At 36.2% G+C, this 19454-nt stretch overlaps 1 protein-coding gene across 2 annotated transcripts in view; it reads left to right on the top strand.

Moving 5' to 3' along the window:
- NHLRC2 (NHL repeat containing 2) overlaps window positions 1–18435 on the top strand; it is a 36954-nt gene extending 18519 nt beyond the window's left edge. For both annotated transcript variants that reach the window (XM_055719669.1, XM_055719668.1), the window contains 6 exons: window positions 4844–4943; window positions 5419–5650; window positions 6103–6225; window positions 7285–7494; window positions 8580–8805; window positions 10160–18435. In XM_055719669.1, the coding sequence (XP_055575644.1) occupies window positions 4844–4943; window positions 5419–5650; window positions 6103–6225; window positions 7285–7494; window positions 8580–8805; window positions 10160–10425 (1157 nt within the window). In that variant the 3' untranslated portion in view covers window positions 10426–18435. The remainder of the gene's footprint in view (window positions 1–4843; window positions 4944–5418; window positions 5651–6102; window positions 6226–7284; window positions 7495–8579; window positions 8806–10159) is intronic.
- The last annotated feature ends 1019 nt before the right edge of the window (window positions 18436–19454 follow it).

The following is a 19454-nucleotide window of genomic DNA, read 5'->3' as shown; positions in this document are numbered from 1 at the left end:
GTGGCATATGTAGTATGACTGCATGATGTAGCAATGTAAACTTACTTGGAATGCAAAAGGCATTCTCATCTCTTTAGCAGTTCCTCAAAGCTACCTCATTGAGCTTTGAGCTGTCTGCCCTCACACAAGTTCAGTTCCACAGAAGATCATGTTAGCGATGACATTGACATCAAACAGCATTGTCTGTCTTTTCTTCTTGAACTATATCCTAAATATACTTGTAAATGGCCATTATTTTTTATTGAAGAAATTTGAAATTTCAAAGAAAAATAACTTCTTCATTAAAGATAGAGCTGAAGTGGAAGACTTATTACAGGATTTTACTCCTGTGTTAGAACTGCTTAAGGAGAAAAAGTCTCTTGAGAAATAAGATATTCAGAAGTTACAGTGAAGGACTGCAGTGAAGCAGGACGTTACCTCGTCTTGCTTTGGGAGGACTTCTGAAGCACGCTGTTCCTCTGTATATTGTCTGAGTGGGTCAGCCAGCTTCATACTGTTGGCTGAATCACAGAGAGACACAAATAGATTTAACTGAAATCTTCACATATCCTAACATAACAGTTTTTAACTGTTCTCATTTTGATGCTAGAAGTGCTTTCAAATATGGAATGTGGGTTTTGGGGATCAGGGGAAACTGCGGTGCTGAAGTACTCCCAAGTGTATGCGTTTACTGTGCTTAAATAGGAATGAATAAAACACATAACCAGACTTAGCTTTTTAGTTATAGTGATGTATCCTGACATTAAATAGTTCTTTCACGTTAATAAATGCTATTACTTTGGATCTTTTTTAAAGTATTTGCTGCCATGACAGTCAGAAAGCCTGAATCAGAAAACTCAGGAAAGAAAGGGAAAATACTTAATTATAGTCATGCTCCCTATTACCTCCCATTGTATGATAGCCCCTTGGTATCTATGTCCAAGGATTTCCCTTGATGAGGGGGGAGGTGTGTTAACTAATGAGGAAAATTCCAGAAGCATTTTGTTTCATAAAGGGTTATCCTGTTTTCACAATGCAACACTATGTGAAAGAGCGCCAGGTAGCATAGGGAAAAAAGAAGAAAATTAACTTTTATTCCTCTGAAAAGAATGATGTGTACTTGTGACAGTCCAGACTTAGGGTGCTAAAGCATACCTTTGAGGCTTTGCTATCTCTGTCTCACTGGGGAAGAGTGATGATTCTGTAGCTTTTCTATCAGGTTTGGATTTAATTGGCTAAACTTCCACTGACTTAAGTGAAGGCAAAACTCACATTCACATGTGTACATAGGCAGCGTGCCTGTCTGTAAACCGGAGGGCATATTGTATAGCCCTTTTTGCCTCCAGTGTTTTTTCAGAGGATGAGTGTACCAACAGACCTCTTCCTTGTTATTTTTTTTAAAGACAAAATTAGTAGGCAAGAATAATATTTTCAAACTTCAGTCTATTTAGAAAATGTCAGTGGTGCCAGCCACAAAATATAACGTGATTCCCAGGCTTTTAATTCCCGGACTGGGAGTAAGCATGCAGTCCCCAGACAAGGAAGCTGCAAGTGTTGGTAGTCCTGGGAATGGAATCTCTTCAAATACATTTTGCTGTTGACTGGTGTGAAATACTTTTCTGTGTGTTCAGATTGACAGGCAGCTAATGGTTAAAAGTATTACTGAATTGTTTAAAGTTGTGTATGTGTACAAACAGGACTGTGTATTCTTAAAACGTAGGTACATAGCAGAGGCAGATTCAGGAAGTGAGTCATTGTATAATAACTGAAGCACTGTATAATACAAAATGCCAGTGCATTCAGAGCTCTATTTCATTATTAGGGGATCTTTATAACAGAAGTATGTCACATTTGCAAGCTATACTTTGCTTTGATAGAGGCAGCACTAAAGATAAGAATGCACATACCCTAATAAGGAGAAACTACACTGGGTTTTTAAAACAGCTTGAGATAGGTTGGAATGCGCTGCTTAATTGAATAAATGTAAAAAGAATTGCTTTGTTCTTTTATGTTGTTTCATACTAAATTATTTTAAAATAATCTTTTCCATTCAGGGATGATAAGCAGTTATGATAATGATGGTATTACCATAATTTTAGCATGCTGGTTCTGCCTGGCCCCTTCTCCTCTGAGAACAGTACAAGGATGACAGTGGTGACATGTCCTCAAACTGTTCTGTCCTTAAAGAAGAGTTTTTTCTGTCTTTTGTTCCAGAACGTAAAGCATTAAACTCTGTAGTGTCAGGACCGTTGTGTGATAAAATACCTTGACTGTGCAACTATAGGCATTGTTTTTACTTTTCTGGTTTTGATTTTTATTAAAGTTCTGATATATTTTCCACAATTCAGCGTGCTTGTGCTGTTCCCATGCTTGCATCCATTCTCTTTGTTCTAATTGCCATCTGGTAGAAAATATTTAAGTAGCATTAAAATTTATGATGGTTATGGAGGTCTTCCTTGTTTTTCCTGTCTTGTTCTGTTAGTTGAAGAAAGGATCTTCTCTTTATTGATCTTACATATGCAGTAAAATTTGAAATTAATATTGATACTTCTTTCCTGTGTCTCATATTTGATAAGCCTTTCAGTGTGCAGAATTAGAGTAAGAAACCTTTTCAATTTTTCAGTATGTAGCTGTCACCAAGGGAGTTTTCAGTGGGTAGAATTAGAGAATCGGATAGGTGAATGGAACCCATTTTTCTAAAGTGCTCAGTTCAAGTCTTACTCCTTCACTTCATTGGTGGATGAAGTGAATATTAAATAATTAACAAAGCACTTTTTGTGATCCCTCAGAATGAACTGCACAGCATAGCAAGATAAAAAGCTCACTTTCTGAACTGACCATGGTTTTAGCATTATTCAGTCTGGGATACTCAGAATAGTAGCATCTGGAAAGTGCAAGATATGCATCACGGAAACAAAATCCTGAACCGGAACATGTACTCTATAGGAAGTAGTGAAATGATTTCATAGGCCATTTTCTCAATTTAAATCTCTTAGAAACAAGCTCTAAGCAGAGGTGATTCCAGGTATTTTTGGCATTGCCAGTACTTTGGTAACATCTCTGGTGACTCATAAAATGTGTGTTTTCAAACTCATTTGCAAATTTGCAAAGCAAGAACTCTTAGGTGCTTTGGCAATTTAACTTTTGTTCTTGGAGCTCTAGTTTGTTTAAAAATATGGAGCCACGTGGAGGTGCAGGAGAGAGTCAGCAGAGTTCCTTTGATCACGGTGTTGGAAACCTTTATCTTGATCCAAGAAGCAGAAAAGGCTGAAGGCGAACTGTTAAAATGATACCAGTACTACTATGAAGAGGGCTCACAGTATGAGAAATTGAATCTGGAGACAGAAGGATACTTTTTTCCCCCCCTTGCAGTGTGTAATGAAGGAAAGGTTTAGGATTAGAAGAAGAACAGCAGGATCTCAGGTAGGGGAATGGTGTTAATTTAATTTTAGGAATACTGATTTGGACTAACTTCTCAGGTTTAGAGTGATTGTGAGCATTTTACATAAAATTGCTTTCATTTTAAAATTCCAGAATATGGGGAGGAGGTATCCATCAGATCATTTGCAGGGGCAGCTATGAGATGCATAATATTTTATAAGTTCTTGTGAATAAAAACTTCCTGTGAGCAATTTGAAGGTATTTTTCTGATGAGTGCCTAACAGTTACTCCAAAACCTGATACATTCGTTCAGAAAAACATTTTAATGTTGTCTCTGACTAGATGGGACAGTTGTATACAGTGTGCATAGATTAGTATGGTGTTAGGAAAACAACAGTGTTGCCATTTTAATGCAGTTTTTAAATACCAACTTTCTGTTGCTTAAGATTTTCAGAAAAGGCTAAAATAAATTTCTTCTGGATTTGGGGGGTGGTGGTTTTTTTTAATTGTCTTTCACAATTTGTCTTATGTGTTCTTGTGCTGTAATATGATATGTTTAAAGCTATAGAACACTTACACATTTTTTGCTTTCCATTTGCATAATTATATTTGTGAAGTATTATCTGGGAAAGCTTCATGTAATTTCTAGATTTGGATTGGTGGATAGTAGTTTTATCTGTGGAGTTGAAAAACCTAGATGCTTGACACGTACTTGGACACTTCTTGATCAGAAGATCACTGTTCTGCAGATCTGCATCTTGTGTTTGTGATACCACATGTACATGTGCATAGGGAGAACAACGTGAAAACTGCATGGTTAGTGGAAGGGGAAATGAGTAATTGCCCACATTGCATCTAATGTTTGAATAAACAGCAGTTGTTGCTTTCCAGAGCATAAATCTACATGAAATGCAAGCATCAGTTACCCTTATCTTAAAAACGTTATGTCCTTTCTATATAATGTACAATGATACTGCCATGGTTATTTCTCTCAAAACCTCTAAACAGCTGCCAGTAGTTTTTTGGAATATCTAATTTTGTCACTAGCATAGTAGAAAACCACAAAACAAACCACACGTCCCCCACCCCCCCAAAACCATGCTTAGCAAAGATACATACATATTTGTTGGCTGGTATGAATCCAAAACCAACAGGTGAAACATGGGCCCAATAGCAAAAAGTTGCAAACAGCAAATCCCATTGGAAGTATGCCCTTTTATCAGGTAGGAGTATCAAAACCACAGTTTTTGTGTACTTGGGAAGAGAACAGGAGAAAAATATCAAGGTTTTTGGTAGATGGAAGACATTCTCTCTCCTTCTCTTGCTCTGTTTTTTGGTTGAATTTGTGGGGTTTTTTTCTTCCCCATGGCAAAAGGTGAGCTGGAGTAGGTAGAACAGCAAGATTGATTTGTTTATGTCTTTGTTTTATGAAGCATGCCCAAAGTGGTTTTTTTTCATGTTTTTATACGTTCATTTTTAAAAGTTTCAGGGACCCAGGAAGATGACGTTTTATGGATAGCAATGGCAGGCATTCATCAGGTATGGGCACTGATGTTGGAAGGTGGAAAACTACCGAAGGGAAGGTAAGCAACTGTAATGAGAGACATGTGAAATTGCTGTTTGTCTTGATAAACAGCTTTCAAACCCCAAAGAGAGAGATAATCAAATTACACTGAAAATATTTTTTCTCTACTGTACTTAGCTTGAAGCTTTCTGCTTCTGTTCAGACTTAAAAGGTGTGTGTCCTTTAAAGTCTGCCTACTTTTTCCCACATCTGTTAAATAAAATAAAGATACTACTTATGCTATAAAACTATGACTTGGTAGGTACATTCATATAATTGAATGATACTTTTCATTCCATTTGCTGAATTGCCTGGTGATGAATGATACACTAAAGTGAAATAAAAGTTAGCACAAAGGCATTGAATCATTCCTTGTGCTGCCCTATAGTTGGTTTTATAACTCCCAAGTGCTTGTCTTGTAGCTTCTGTTTATGCCTAAAGTCTTTTAAGTATTTCAAACTCATTCTTGAACTTGGGTTACTATTTTCCTGTAGTGATTTAAAGAAAGGAGTCTGCCTTCGATTTGCTGGGAGTGGAAATGAAGAGAACAGAAACAATGCGTACCCACATAAGGCAGGCTTTGCACAGCCTTCGGGGCTCTGTCTGGCTTCTGAGGAACCATGGAACTGCCTTTTTGTAGCGGATAGTGAGAGCAGCACTGTGCGAACCATCTCTCTGAAAGACGGAGCGGTGAAGCACCTTGTAGGAGGAGAGAGAGATCCTTTGGTAATCACTTCAAACTTCCCCACACTGCCCTACTAATATTCCTCAAGCCTGACCTGGAGGAACCACTTTTGGGGTGAGAGGGTAAATCAGTTTCCGTGGCCATCAATTTCTTAACTTCACTGCTTGGAATGCAAATGTGTGCCAGTTGTGACGCTCAGGTTGTAGTGCAGATTGTTGCTTCTCAGATAATAAATCACTTCTTTTTAAAATAGCTAACTTGATTCGGCATTGTGTGGTCATTAAAGTCAGCTGGATTCATATTGATAACTTAAATGTGAGAGTTTCCATTTCCATGGTTAGCATCCACACGTCCTGGTTTTCAGTGTTCTTATTTTGAAATTGTCTTGATTTTTTAAATTTTTTTCTAAGTCAGTGAATTTCCATTTAATTACAGTCATTTAAATTCATGTCAGCATTGAGTAATGAATTAGTTTAATAAAATCCTTTTCCAGAATTTGTTTGCCTTTGGTGATGTGGATGGAGCAGGCATAAATGCAAAGCTGCAGCATCCCTTAGGAGTAACATGGGACAAGAAAAGAAAACTGCTCTATGTGGCAGATTCCTATAATCATAAGGTAAGCATATAGTAGCTTGTTATATGCAGGCTTTACAGTTCTTACTACTGTGAAGGATTATTTTTGGAACGTGGAAAGATTGTGTTTGATTCAGTTAAGCTGAGGAAACAAATTATACGGGTTCTTTGTAGGTTCTTTTTCTTCCCTTCCATCCTTACAGGTCCTTCTCTTTACCACTGTTTTGATGTCACGTGCTTTTGTGTTGATATAATGGTCCCTTGGGAAAGGTGAATTTAAAGTGCCAAGTTACAATTCAGACTAAAGACCCTTTCCTTATGTTTTCCCGAAGATGCTGAACTAGAGCAAAAAAGCTAGAAGTGTTTAGTCAGGAATACTGCAGGTTTGGTAAAACTGGGAGAACAAGAGGACTTGGGTTTCCCTTAAAAAGGCCACCCAGGGTTTGGGAAGTATTGTGGGTTGCCTCCATGGAACTCTGAGATAAGAGAGATTGTTTTTGTGATTGCTCTTATGCGATGTTATAGAAGCTTTCATGTCTAAAAGGTTGTTAACTGTACATCAATTGAATGCATTAAAAGTAATATGTTTTAATTTGAAGAATAAAGAATATAACACTAAGTGCTTACTAAAATTCATGTAGCAAATGAAACTTTGTTTCAGGTATTGCATAGAACATTAAACTTTTTTGCTATTACTTTAAGGAAAAAAAATCATCTGTTTTTAGAAAAAAAATTATAAGTTAGCTTACTGGTTTTGTTATGCTCTTACTATATTGCAAATGTTTCTAGAAGGGCAACAAACATTAGAGAAACAAGCCAATCATCATACTTTTATACCAGAGGGGTAGGTACCTTCAAAATTACGAAAGGGAGCACTGAACAAAGACCAAAGGAAGAAGTAAAGTCCAGCAGAGAATGGGGAGGGGTGAAGGTGGGACATGTAATTTGGTACAGTATGATAATTTGGCTTCTAGGACACACACTTGGGTACTCAAGGTTAGTGCTGGCTTCTGAAAATGTGGAGCATAAGATAATGCAGAACTTCTAAGTCCTGGTAGGATTTTTTCAGAAAAAAATTTTTTTGTGTCTTTGTTTATCTTAGATAAAGGTTGTAGATCCCAAGATGAAGAACTGTGCTACCCTGGCAGGCACAGGAGAGGCAAGCAACATTATTGGTTCGAGCTTTACACAGTCAACTTTTAATGAACCAGGAGGTTTGTGTGTTGAAGAAAGTGGCGGCTTGATGTATGTTGCAGACACGAATAATCATCAGATCAAAGTGTTGGATTTGGAAACGAAAATTCTTTCCATGGCAAGTAATACTTATCGAACAGGCTGATGGTAGTGTTTCTTGATATAAATTACTATTGCAGGCTTTGGCAAGTGGTATAAAAATCATATAGTAATACACTTTTTGGGTAGACAGAGTAGCTAAAGTCACAGAATGTTTTGTGATGATGCAAATAAATGTTGCCTGTTAGCAGAGTTGTTGAAAGCCTTAGTCTTTGGAAAGGCAACTTTTGCATGAAAACAGAAAGTAATGATCCTCTAGAAAAGAATAATAGAAAAATATGAGTTATTAAAAAATACGGCCCAGTTTTTCAGTATGAAAAGCATTCCATGAGCACTTTGTAACAAGTGGAAGTTGAAATCAATTGCCAAGTCCTGTAGTTAAGCTGTAAGATGTGATTTTGGGAGGTCAGTGACTTAAAGCAAAATACATAGCGGGCTGCCAAGTTGTCATATCAAAACCCCTGTCATAACTGAGCACTACTGTATTTGCTTATAAACATGAAGGCAAACCAAATTTGTGCTCCTGTCTGTCTTATGATGGCACCATGTCTTAATGTTTTCCTATATATATATACACACACATATATATGACATAATGGTCCAACTGTCATCTTGTGCGTCTCTTGCATTTAATAGTACATGATCTTCTTGTGTGTTTAAATTTTCATATCATATAACATGTTGGTGGCTCTTCTGTTAAATTATCCTTTACTGTTCAGTCTGCATGGTTAAAATCTTAGATTTTATTACCAAAACACACAGTTCACTGCCAGATTAGAAGAAATTTTATTTTAAAATACAATGTAACTGTTAAAATTTAAAATTAAAGGATACTTTAAAGTACTTACGGATTTTATGGTTTTAATAGTAGATCTTATTTTATTTGGATTAATCAGTTTTATCTTTTTCATTTTAAAAAATAATTTTGTCATTTTTCTTTGTCATTGTGTTGTTGCACTGTCAGAAAGTTTTAGTCCTGTAGCCATATTATCATGTGTTAGTTTTCCTAGTCCATGTCAGCTTTGGAATAGTGATTACATTGTGAAAGCCTGTTTGCTTTCAGTACAAATAAAAATAAATATTTTGTTTGGTTTCTGCTGATAGCTGCCTATCCTGCATCCAGAAGCATGCGATGTTCCAGACAACCTGCCTGTGCAAAAGGATAAAATAACAAACCTTCCAAAACTGCCTAAATCTGCACCAAATGTTCAACTTCCTTCACTAACTGTAGCTCCTGGCCAGACAATTCAGTTTTTATTAAAGTTGACTCTTCCTCCAGATTCAAAACTGAATGAAGAAGCACCCAATTCCTGGTTTATCACAGCAGAAGGTAAAGTGTCCTGGTTCCCATTTGACCTTGTGATGCATTACATGTTATCTGGAGTTGATACATTTAACAGCTGGAGTACTAAGATTGAAAAAGCAAAACAAAATGCCTGATAGCATCTTTTTTGCTTGAATTAATACATGCTGCATGTTGGTTTGTTTTTTTAACTTTCTTGGAACAAGCTGCCAGTGAGGGCTTGCAAAGGCACTGATCCCCCTGTAGATGCTTGCCCCCTCCACTCTGTCTCTACAAACAGCTTATCCCAGCACTACCATCTGCTTCTGGGAGAAAGCTCACCGTGAAGCTGAAGCATATTCCTGAAAGCGAATCAGGGTTTTTTTTGCTTTTGTCTCTTTCAAAAAGTGTTTGAGGTACATTTATACCTAACCGCTTTGAACCTACTTTATTATAATTCATATTTTTGTATTTCTGCTTTTAAAAGCAGTGAACAAATACTGTATAGGCACTGCAGTTTGTTTATATGCCTCATGATTTAAAGTGGTTTGTCATCCCACTTTGTATTTTTGGAGTACAAATAAACTATTTCCAGGAGAGTCAACACACTTTTTGGCCTGCAGGATCTCCAAATACTGTTGAAGTAAAAATATATGTGATAGCTTCGAGGTTTAGTAAAATGGGAGAATGTAAGCAACCTAAACTCAACGAGTCATTTCAAGCTCATAAATTCTAGAGCCAACTTCTAGGTATTTTTTGAAAAACACCAAAAAGAGCACTTCATCCATCTCACAGCAGAATACAGAATACAGTGCAATGAGCTAGTTACATTTATTGTTCTGTTCTTTTTTCAGTTCATGTACTCTTAAATATTTAAATAAATGGGAAACTCAAGTTCTGTTGTAACAGTCAGCCCGAACATGGCTAAATTGCAGCAACGCACTTGTAAAACCAACATTTCTGTTTGGAGATGCCATAATTCATTTGAAGTTTTATGCATTAATGGCAGATATCTTACCTGGAGTATTAGACCTCTGATACAAATATATAGCAGCTTGTTAATTTAAGTTTTGCTTGCATAACTTAGAATAAATTTTAATACCCTCTTAAGAGCATACAGGACAAATTGCAGATCCATTGCATTTAAATAAGATGTACTGTATATATACCTATAGTTCTGAAGCAAAGCAATGGGTCTCTCCATCTTTAAATGGGTGCTAAACAAGCATTTGTAAATTAATTATTTTTTTTTGTCTACAACTGGAAAAATCAGGAAGGAAATTTCCCCTAACGTTGCATATGGAAAGAAAGTCCATGTTGTCATATAGGTAAAAATCAGTGTTTTCTGTAGGTTTCAGACATGTTAAATATCCTAATGATAAAACTTGTTCTTCTTTTACAGATAATACCTGGTTGCTTCAAGGACAGTGTCTGTCTGGAGAAATAAGGGATGTTTCCTGTCAAACTATCATTCCCTTTCAGTTACCCAGGAGCTGTCAGTCAGCTGAAGCTATCCTGGCTATCAAAGCATGCCTCTACTATTGCAGCAAAGGTGGCAGTGCCTGTATGATGAAAGGAATCTCATTCAGTCAGCCTTTATGGATAGGTGGTACAAACCAAGGCAGCCTGACTCAGATTGAACTGATACACACATTTTTAACCAACTAACCCAAAGCCAGCTAATTTCATACTTTTATTTTACTGTCCACCATTTCTGTAGGAGAAAATACGATAGATAACTTTTTTTCTGTTTTTCATTTTCCTGGAGCTTATGACAAAGCTAAGAAGTAATATGATTGGTAAAATGCAGTAAAGTTCCCTACAGCTTAACATGAAAATTTATCATCGCAACCTCATTTCTTTTCATTACAGTAGCAGCAATGATATTATAACACTCTAGATTCTGTTGCCAATCGTGAATATATTGGATGTATGCCATTCTAAGCAATGAGCAACAATTTTTAGAGTCCTTTTAAAAGAGTTGATGTTATTTTGTGATGTTACTGTAAGTTCTTTGCACAGTACACACTGTTAGAATAGCTAGATATTTTGGACTTACAGATTCCTTTTGTGCCCTTATTAAATTTTAATAGAATGTCAAAACTAATCATTTCTTTCTCCAGGCTGTAAAAGAAGTGTCTTGCTTATTTTTCTGTAATGGCATTTATGCCACATGTATTTTGAAAATACATCTTAAACTAGGTGCAGCTCTAATTTTATGCAGACTGAGTGTTTTGCTTAACTAGATGTGATGGCCTTATTTGAAGAGCATAGTTTATGAAAAAATTTCTGTGAAAGTGTTCAGGTTCCTACAGAAGAATTTCATGCTGATTTCTAACAAGACTGTGCCTCTCTAATATGTGTGTGTGTGTGTGTATATATATATTTTTATATATATATAAAAAAAAAAAGAACCACAAAATCATGCTGGAGTTTTTCTGGTACATACCAATTTACATTTTATAGTTAGTGGTAGATAATGGTTGAATATCCAAACTGCAAAAATTAAATGTCAACCAGTTCAAGCAGGCTGAATCACTTTCCTGCTTTTATGATTTCTTTGTGAAGACTTGTCTGAAGACTTCTGTCTTGCAAATACATAGTATTAACAAGAATATTATACTCCTGAAGTCTGATTCAGAGTCTTTTGAAGTCACTGTTAGTCCCCTGATTTGTAATAGTGGCCACTGAACCAGAACTGTCTATTTAATAATAGATTATTTGCATTCATGTTTAGAGATTCTGAGTTTTTGCTAGAAAACTGATAACTTATTCTTTGAGTAAAGTGCTTTAAAACTGTATTACAAAACTCCGTCTTTGGTGGTTAAGTGTTTTGCAAGTAAAATTCCTTCAGTTTGCCATAAGTAGCAAGAACCATGGGAAGAGTTTCCACAGGGCTTAAGTGGTAATTGGGTTAGACTCTCTGCTCTGGTCGTGAGGATCAGTTCTGAAAAGATGATTTTGTTTTAAGTTTGAAGATATTGTTTTCACATATATTATAAGTACAGTAGTGGAAGAATTTTTATATATAGGCTTTTTAAAAACAATCACCATTGTTCCTCACACCTGTCAGTAAATCCTCAGTATGATTGTTATTGCTCTTTCTTATTTAAAGGCTGACAGAAATGTTGGTCATGAACCTGAGAGGCTTTTGTTTTAAGGGAACCATATGGACTGGTGTGTTTTTTCCTTCCATTGAAATGCCAGTCTATCTCTGAGTTTTCTCTGTAGTACCAGAAATGGTTGTTATCTCACCTGTCAGCAAGGCAAGGGCTGAGCTATTATTTCTCTTGCATTTGTTTTTTAAGCAACTTTTCTAACTCCATGTTTCAGCTCGTTTGGTAACCCTCTCAATTCTCACATTCTATTTTTAAGAAGGAAAAAGCTTTGCTTTTGTTCGCAGATTTCAAATGCTATTGGAAGGATGAAAGTAAACTAACTGGTTGGGGCATTTACAATTTTTTACTCTTTAGTACAATTCACTTTTTCAGATGTGTTTGTTTGTTTGTTTGACTTTGGGTAGTAGCCAGGAAACCTTAGATCAGCTTCTAGACAGCCCACAGATTTTCCCTTGCTTGCTAAAAAAAACAAGTATTATTTTCAGAAGTTCAAAATACCAAACCAAACTGTTACAGTTACCTTGAACATATAATTCAGCAGATGGATTTTTTTCTCTCATTTTCAACTAGAATGACATTCTGTTTGTCTCGGTTGGATGAGACCATCAAATTCCGCGTGTATTCAGTGGAAAAAAAGTGAACAGATCTGTTTTCTTATTGACGCTTTTTATTTAATGTATTGCTGTAGGGAAAAGACTGTGTATTCTTGACTATTTAACTATAGTGTGTAATGTTTAAATACAGTATTGTAGATACGTTTTCTAAATCTACATACAAAAATGTGTGTTTAAGTGTCATCCTTTTTGTTTTCAAGTTTCAACTTCTAGTTACTATACTTAGACACACTCAGAACCACTCTCAGCTTATTGGGAAAGGGTGATAGTAGCTTGTAGGAAAACTGCTGTATAAGCATCAAACAAGTCCAGGATCAAACTGTAAAGGACCTTTAAATATATCATTGTAGCCAAAGTTTAAATAATTATATTTTAAGGAAAAACACAGTTTCAGCTTTACTAGTGGAGAGCAGGAATGGATCTGTTTGAGCCAGTTTTTTCTTCATTTTTTAAGTCCCTATTCAGATGACTGAATCTTATATAAACTAGGGGAGTGGAGCGTGGTATACTATATCTATGCTACTATTGCTCTTTCTACAAAGTTTCAGGGCATTCCTTGCTGATGCACTGTGATGGCTTTATGCTAAAGGAGAGGCAGAAGTTGTGATGCTATCTCAAAATGACACACAATCCATTATCTACAAAAAAAAGCTATACATCCCAAAACGTTTTCCCCTTGCATCCAGTAAGTCCTAAACCCTTTCAGGCAATAACCCCTTTAGCTTTTGCAAGGGAGAGCTCCTTTTCCTGATATCATCGCACAGGGATACTGCTCTAATCATTCTCCTTCATCATCTTAGGAGCAGCTGATTCCCAGTATGCTCCAGTTCTCGCTGACAAGTATACTGGAGTTCTGCTGTTTGGTCAGTCTATGTATTCACTGCAATTGGCTTTTAATCATCAAGCTAACGCTATGTTTCGTTTGTCCAAGGAATAGCATACACATTCCCAGAGTCACTCCTTCTGTTTTAGTTGTGGTGTACAGACATTTGAATGTTCTATAATTAGAAAAATATTTTTTTTAAAGCTTATGGTGTTTAAGGATACTATTTCCATTGCTTCCTCCAGGGTTTACAAGATACTTTTACAGTAAAGCAACAAGTGCCATAAATGTAACCAGACAGGCAAACAGAATAGCATGTACAAGCTACAGAAATTTATTTCAGCTAAGTACCAGAAAGCATCTTCAAACTATGAGTCAGAAAAAACAGAAAATGTTACTACTCAATCTAAATTTTGATAAATCAGATATATTGATGACTGCTATCTCTTTGTATGGTAATTTAGTTTATTAGTGTTTCCTGATATAAAAATTCTAAGCAGGTTGGTATGGCTCAGCACTCCCAGATTTGGATCTTACAGTAGAAGTATGTACTTCAAGACTTTTTAAGAACATGTCTTTCTACTGACTTTAATAGGTTTTGCATCAAGTTTTTTATTAATAAAGTGATAAATTACTATAGCAAATCTCTAAAGAATATTGGTTATGGTTGTATTGTCTAATGGAAACAAGTTCAGTGGCATTTGCAGGTTTTAGTTGTAGTGTTTGCTTTTCTGGAACAGCTTTTGGTTTTGAATGGGTATCTTAGTAGTTCCTTTAGATGTTTTTAGAAATTTTATTTAATTACAGTATCATATTCTTCATTAGACTAGGAAAAAGATAATGTGATTTTGAAGAAGGAGCGTACTCTGTTTTAATAGCTTCTCCATGTTGTTTTAATTCAGTAGTGTCTTTCTGTAGTTTATTCCTTCTGTTGAAGAAAGGGTAGGGATGCTCACTGTGTAAACCTATTGATGGGCATATACTTTATGCATACATTTTTAGTTGATTCCCTTTTGTGTTAGTTTCTTGCATGTCATTTTGAGCTTTTCTACTGGATGCAATTCTTCATAGTTTTGCCTTTCATGTCTTCCACATGTAGAGCATTATGTTTGAATAATGCTGTTGTAATGTGATACAAACCAAGTACGGACCAGATGAGTAACACATGAGAAAGTAGTTTTGTAGTGTCATGTAAATGCCTTATCTGCTTAACCTGAGAAAAGGTGCATATGGCTTCCATTACATTGTATATATTCTTAATGCACTTTTTTATTCCAGTGGGCAAATCTTGTAGATCAAATCATGAGTAAAACTATTTTTCATGAGAATGTCAAGAAAAACATTCCTTACATCTTGCTCAGAGGAGGGGGATGATCAGAATGAAGTGACTTTCCTTCTCGTGCAGGGGCATGTCCTTCTGTTCCTTTAATTATTATTTATTTTAGCAAAGAGAGTTGTATTATTGACCACAAATTCTTTTGAATTTTTGAGTCCTAACAAGGTTTTCTACATACATGGAAGCTTTAAATGTCTGACTTTGTAGAGTTGTGAGTGACATATCTAGTTTAAAATGGCATATAGTTTAGCAACCGATAGCAGAGATGTATGTACATTCTTAAGATGTGCAGGTTTTTTAATTCACTGTTATTCATGAAGACTTACCTCAAAGACACCTTGCAGCTAAACTCCCACAGAAGTGTGTTCATCAAGTTTGTAATGCAACTCAAAAGTAAGTTTTCTTCCTTGCATAAAGTGCAAGAGATTGTTCTGTATACGTTGTGTCTTCCAGGCTGCAGCTGCGCTACCTGAGAATTTACCATGCCCAGCAACTTATGAGCCATTCCCCCAGTAACTCTCTACTCAAATTTGCCAGCTCAGTTGTTCATGTAATCACTTAAAAATTACCAATTTGTTAGCAAAGATTTAGTATTTAGAATTATTCATTAAAATGTTCCTTGAAATTGGTTTATCAGGGATTAGAGGAGCTTTTCTGTTCCAAGCAGACAAAGTATAAGAATGATGTGACAGTTGTTGAAAATGTGAGACCTGGTTATTTTTTTAATTAAATGACCACATCTGTCTTTGTATTCTACAACAGATCATGAATTTAGAAATGGTATTTTTAACCAAATTGATTACTGTCTTCCATCAGAAGCAGGTGTTCTATATTTTATAGGTTTTGTACTATCATTTGTAAAATCAGTGCTCTCATTAAGGATTAGGATTCATTGCTGTTCAGGATTCAGTGCACCTATGATTGAGTTTCTGAGTTTATCTTAGTTTCTTTGTCACAATATTATGGAGGATTTCAGTTAGCTTTTTTTGGTCTGTTTTTTCTTCCTGTAGTTTCCCAAAGAATGAAATGCAGCCAGTATCTTGTTACCATGGAGGTATCCAAGTAGGATAATTCCCTCTACCAGCTCCTTGCCCCTCCCCTGTCTTAGGGATGGGGATGAAAACAGCAAGTGCAATAGGGCTGTCCCGTATGAAGATAACGTTACCTGGCAGCTCGCTCCGAAAGGATGCAGATGAGGTGAGGGTTTCAGGATGAGGTACACTGTGTGTTCACACTGATTCTCAAATGGATGATTCTCAAAATGGATAGACCCTGGTGCATACTGGCTTCCTGGAGTTACCTGCTGCCTAGGTCTACTTCTATTTATGGCCTCTAAAATCTTGCTCTATAAAGAAGGCAAGAATTTTGCCCTTATTCCTGCAAAAATCTTTAATCAATTGATTCATTAGTACTCTTAAGATAACCTGGTAATAATTACTGGATTCTAGGACCTATCTGGACCCTCCCCCGTGATCCTAGGTAGCATTAGAATAAAATGATGTCCTCAGGTCAGCTTCGTCAAGCTTTACACTGATGCAGCTACTGTCAAAATTTTTACTTTTACCTCTGGCCCTGTCCGGTGAGGTCCTGACCTTGTTTCTCAATCTCCCAGAGCATCCCATCAAACTTCAGTAGCCTGTGCAGGGATTTTGATGGCTCTTGGTTTCAGGAAACTTTGACAGTATAGATAAATACTTTAGCTATTATGTAATTTGCTGCCTTGTTGCACATTGTGCTTAATTATTATCAGTGTAATACATTTTTATTGCAGCTGAAAAGCTAGAAATCTTGGTTATAAGTTGAGAACTGTTTGCATAGCTGTAAGTACTTATTGCTTAGTGTATCTCTTCGTTGGTCTGTTGCTTTCAAACATACCAGGGAACTTTTTGTCCAGTTGCAGGCCCTATGGCTAAGCAAAAGAATTGCAAGTATTTTTCAAGTCTTGCCTAGTTCCTTTGAAACATTAACAATTTTGAGCTAAAGAAATGTCATTTGTAAAACTTTGTTCATAAATCTACCTTAATTTAATGGTCTGTACTCAACACGCCTCAGAAAAGCACTGTATTATTTTCCCTTTTGACTAAGTATTAAACTCCACTTTTAAAATCATCTGGCCATTGTCAGACTTCACAGAAAACAAGACAATGATTCCCAATTTGATTCTACAGTCATGTTTTTAAAGAATAAGAGCTTGTTTTTCAAGCTTCTGATTAAATTGAAATACCTGATTTTGAACCATACATTCAAGGAAACTGTTCTGAGGGCTGCCTATATCAGATAACTGGCTTCTAGATTTGAAAAATTTGGAATTGATAGTTAAGTGGAGGAACAGAATTGCTGAATGTTTTATGTTTTGATTATTTAACTTCAAAACTATCCAATTTCAATTTTAAAGGAGAAGTTGTGCATTAAAACTTTCACTTCTGTAAATCATTACTATTAATGTACCATTAATCATATATCATTAAAACTTGTAATGGTTCTATGTTATTTTATGAATAAATTAATCAAGAAAAACAAGGTAGTTGTAAAACTGCAACTGGGTGAAATCCAGGTGCTCCAAGGTTAGTGGCAAATATCTTTAGGGCCAGTAGTTCAGCCCAGTGCGACAGAAATTCTGTGTTTTCTTTATACATCATAATGGCTGAAGGAAAAAAAAAATCGGTGCCTTCCATAACAGTCCTTGAAAGTGCATCTTTACAGAAGTGTTGGAGTAGTAATTAAAGTAAGATATTTGACAGTCATGCTTTGCAAGTTTCCGGGGTTTTTAATTCTACTAATTCTGAAACTGTGAAGAGTTTTCCCTCTTCATGTTTTTGAATTAAGTTGAAATTAAGGTGCTTGTTGTTCAAGCTACTCTTCTTACAAAGTACTTCAAAATTTTTTTCTCAGTCTCATGAATCTACTTCTGAAACTAGTATTACCTCTTTTGCATGCTTCAGAACAAAATTGGCAGGGAGATTTCAAACGGCTTGCTGAAATCGTGGTACAAGTGAGATGGAAGGTGACACGTTCATTGATCTGAAAGGTGGAGGATGGTGCTTCTTGGTATTTGAAGGGTAGAGGATTGGGTTTTGTTTTAGGGTGGGTTTTTCCCCTGTTCTACAGATCAGAAAAGGTCCTTTAAATGGCAGAAGCTTGTGTGTAGAGGCAGCTAGGGGAAGGGTCAGGTTCTCTCGCTGTGAAACCACGTAACTCCATTTAGGTTCTGATGCTGGGATGTCTAAAAATCCCAGCACTATAATACTAACGAAGAAAGTCACATTTGAGCACTTAATAATCAGCTTAATAAATTTCTCCTTATGGTTTAAGGGGAAAGATGGGGATTTTTTTTTTCCTTGGGGACTTCGTTGTTGCTTTGTGAACATTGGAATGTTTTTGTCTGCTCTTTGAGATGCTAAACCTCTGTTTTTCTGTTACGTATGATGCAAAGCCTTTAAAATATCTGAACATTTAAAAGATGTGTTTTATTTGTTGCTACAAAATATGCAAAGAATTAAAACTGAAGGCACTTCATCTAAGCTGATGAAGCTTAGACTGTAAATTCTTCACATACAGCATTGCCTAATAGCGTTCTTAACAATATTCATGGATTATGATCCTTTTTAAATAAAAGGTAAATGTCCTGTAATATTATGAGAACAAATAAATACACTGTAGAAGAAATGTCAGCCTCGGATACCAATTCAACAAATAAACAGTGATTAAAGAATGTACTCTTTCTCCTGTGAAACCTCTTTCTCCTTGTAAAGCTTTTCCATGGAAAAATAAACATTAAAAATTTTATCTTTTCTTTGCAGGCTGAGTTTGTCTGTCAATCTTTATGTGAACATAGGTGCAAAAGTTGTGAAATGCATCTGCCAGGTTACAGCTTGATAAAAATCCTTTAATTAACAAGTACTGTTCATTTCACACCTCCTTTCCCACAGGGCTCTGCAGTCGTCAGTGTAAGTCGGCCATTCAGTGACCTGAGGATTGGTAAAAGAGCATGCAGTTGTGAGGACTCCCCAGCTTCAAGGTTACTCAGTGGTCTGAAAACAAGAGATCTGGTTTTATTCCACTTCTGCACATAGAGATGAGAAATGGTCTACTGCATGAGTCACAGACTGCTTGGTAGCCTTCAGTTTATTGCAGAGATCGCAGAGCAAGCTTAGCTACTGGAATAGATCTCACTGCATGAGCTCCACTTGGAAGCACTGTTTGTTAGCCGTATTGCTGTGGCTAAACTGTGCCACAGTTTGAAGTATGTGGGTGCCTGTTTAATAATTACGGTAAACCATATTTTAACAGCAGCTTCTAAAAATATATAATTGTTTTAATTGGTAACAGTTTTGCCCCTTTGACTAAGAACATACGGATGCGGAGTACTAATACAGGCTTCTCATGCTCACCAATACAGCTGAGGACCGATACCAACGTACCTGTAAAGATAATCCCTTATTTATACTGCTTATCATGTTTTTATTGATACAATGATGTATGATAATGAAAGCATTGTACGCCGAAACTTCTGGCATATCTACTGTAGGTGAGCCCCGGCAATAGTAGTGTAGCTACGGTTTTTATGTTTTTAGCTCCTTCGCTAAAGATTATTCCTTATGTCTGCTCATCTGTTCAAATACTTAAAACATTTATACGTGCTACTTATAAAACTCCGCTAACTTTCTTTGATTCCATCCAGATTAATCAGCTTAGCCTGATACAGTGAGTGTAAATTTGACAAACATTCAAACAAACTTGTTTGCAATTTCTGTGTTTTGTTACAGAGTACATCTAAAGCTTCTGCCAAGCCTAACTCAGCTAGC

Source organism: Falco cherrug, chromosome 9 (assembly GCF_023634085.1).
Source record: "Falco cherrug isolate bFalChe1 chromosome 9, bFalChe1.pri, whole genome shotgun sequence".
Classification (NCBI taxonomy): domain Eukaryota; kingdom Metazoa; phylum Chordata; class Aves; order Falconiformes; family Falconidae; genus Falco; species Falco cherrug.
This window is presented reverse-complemented; position numbering and strand designations above follow the sequence as displayed.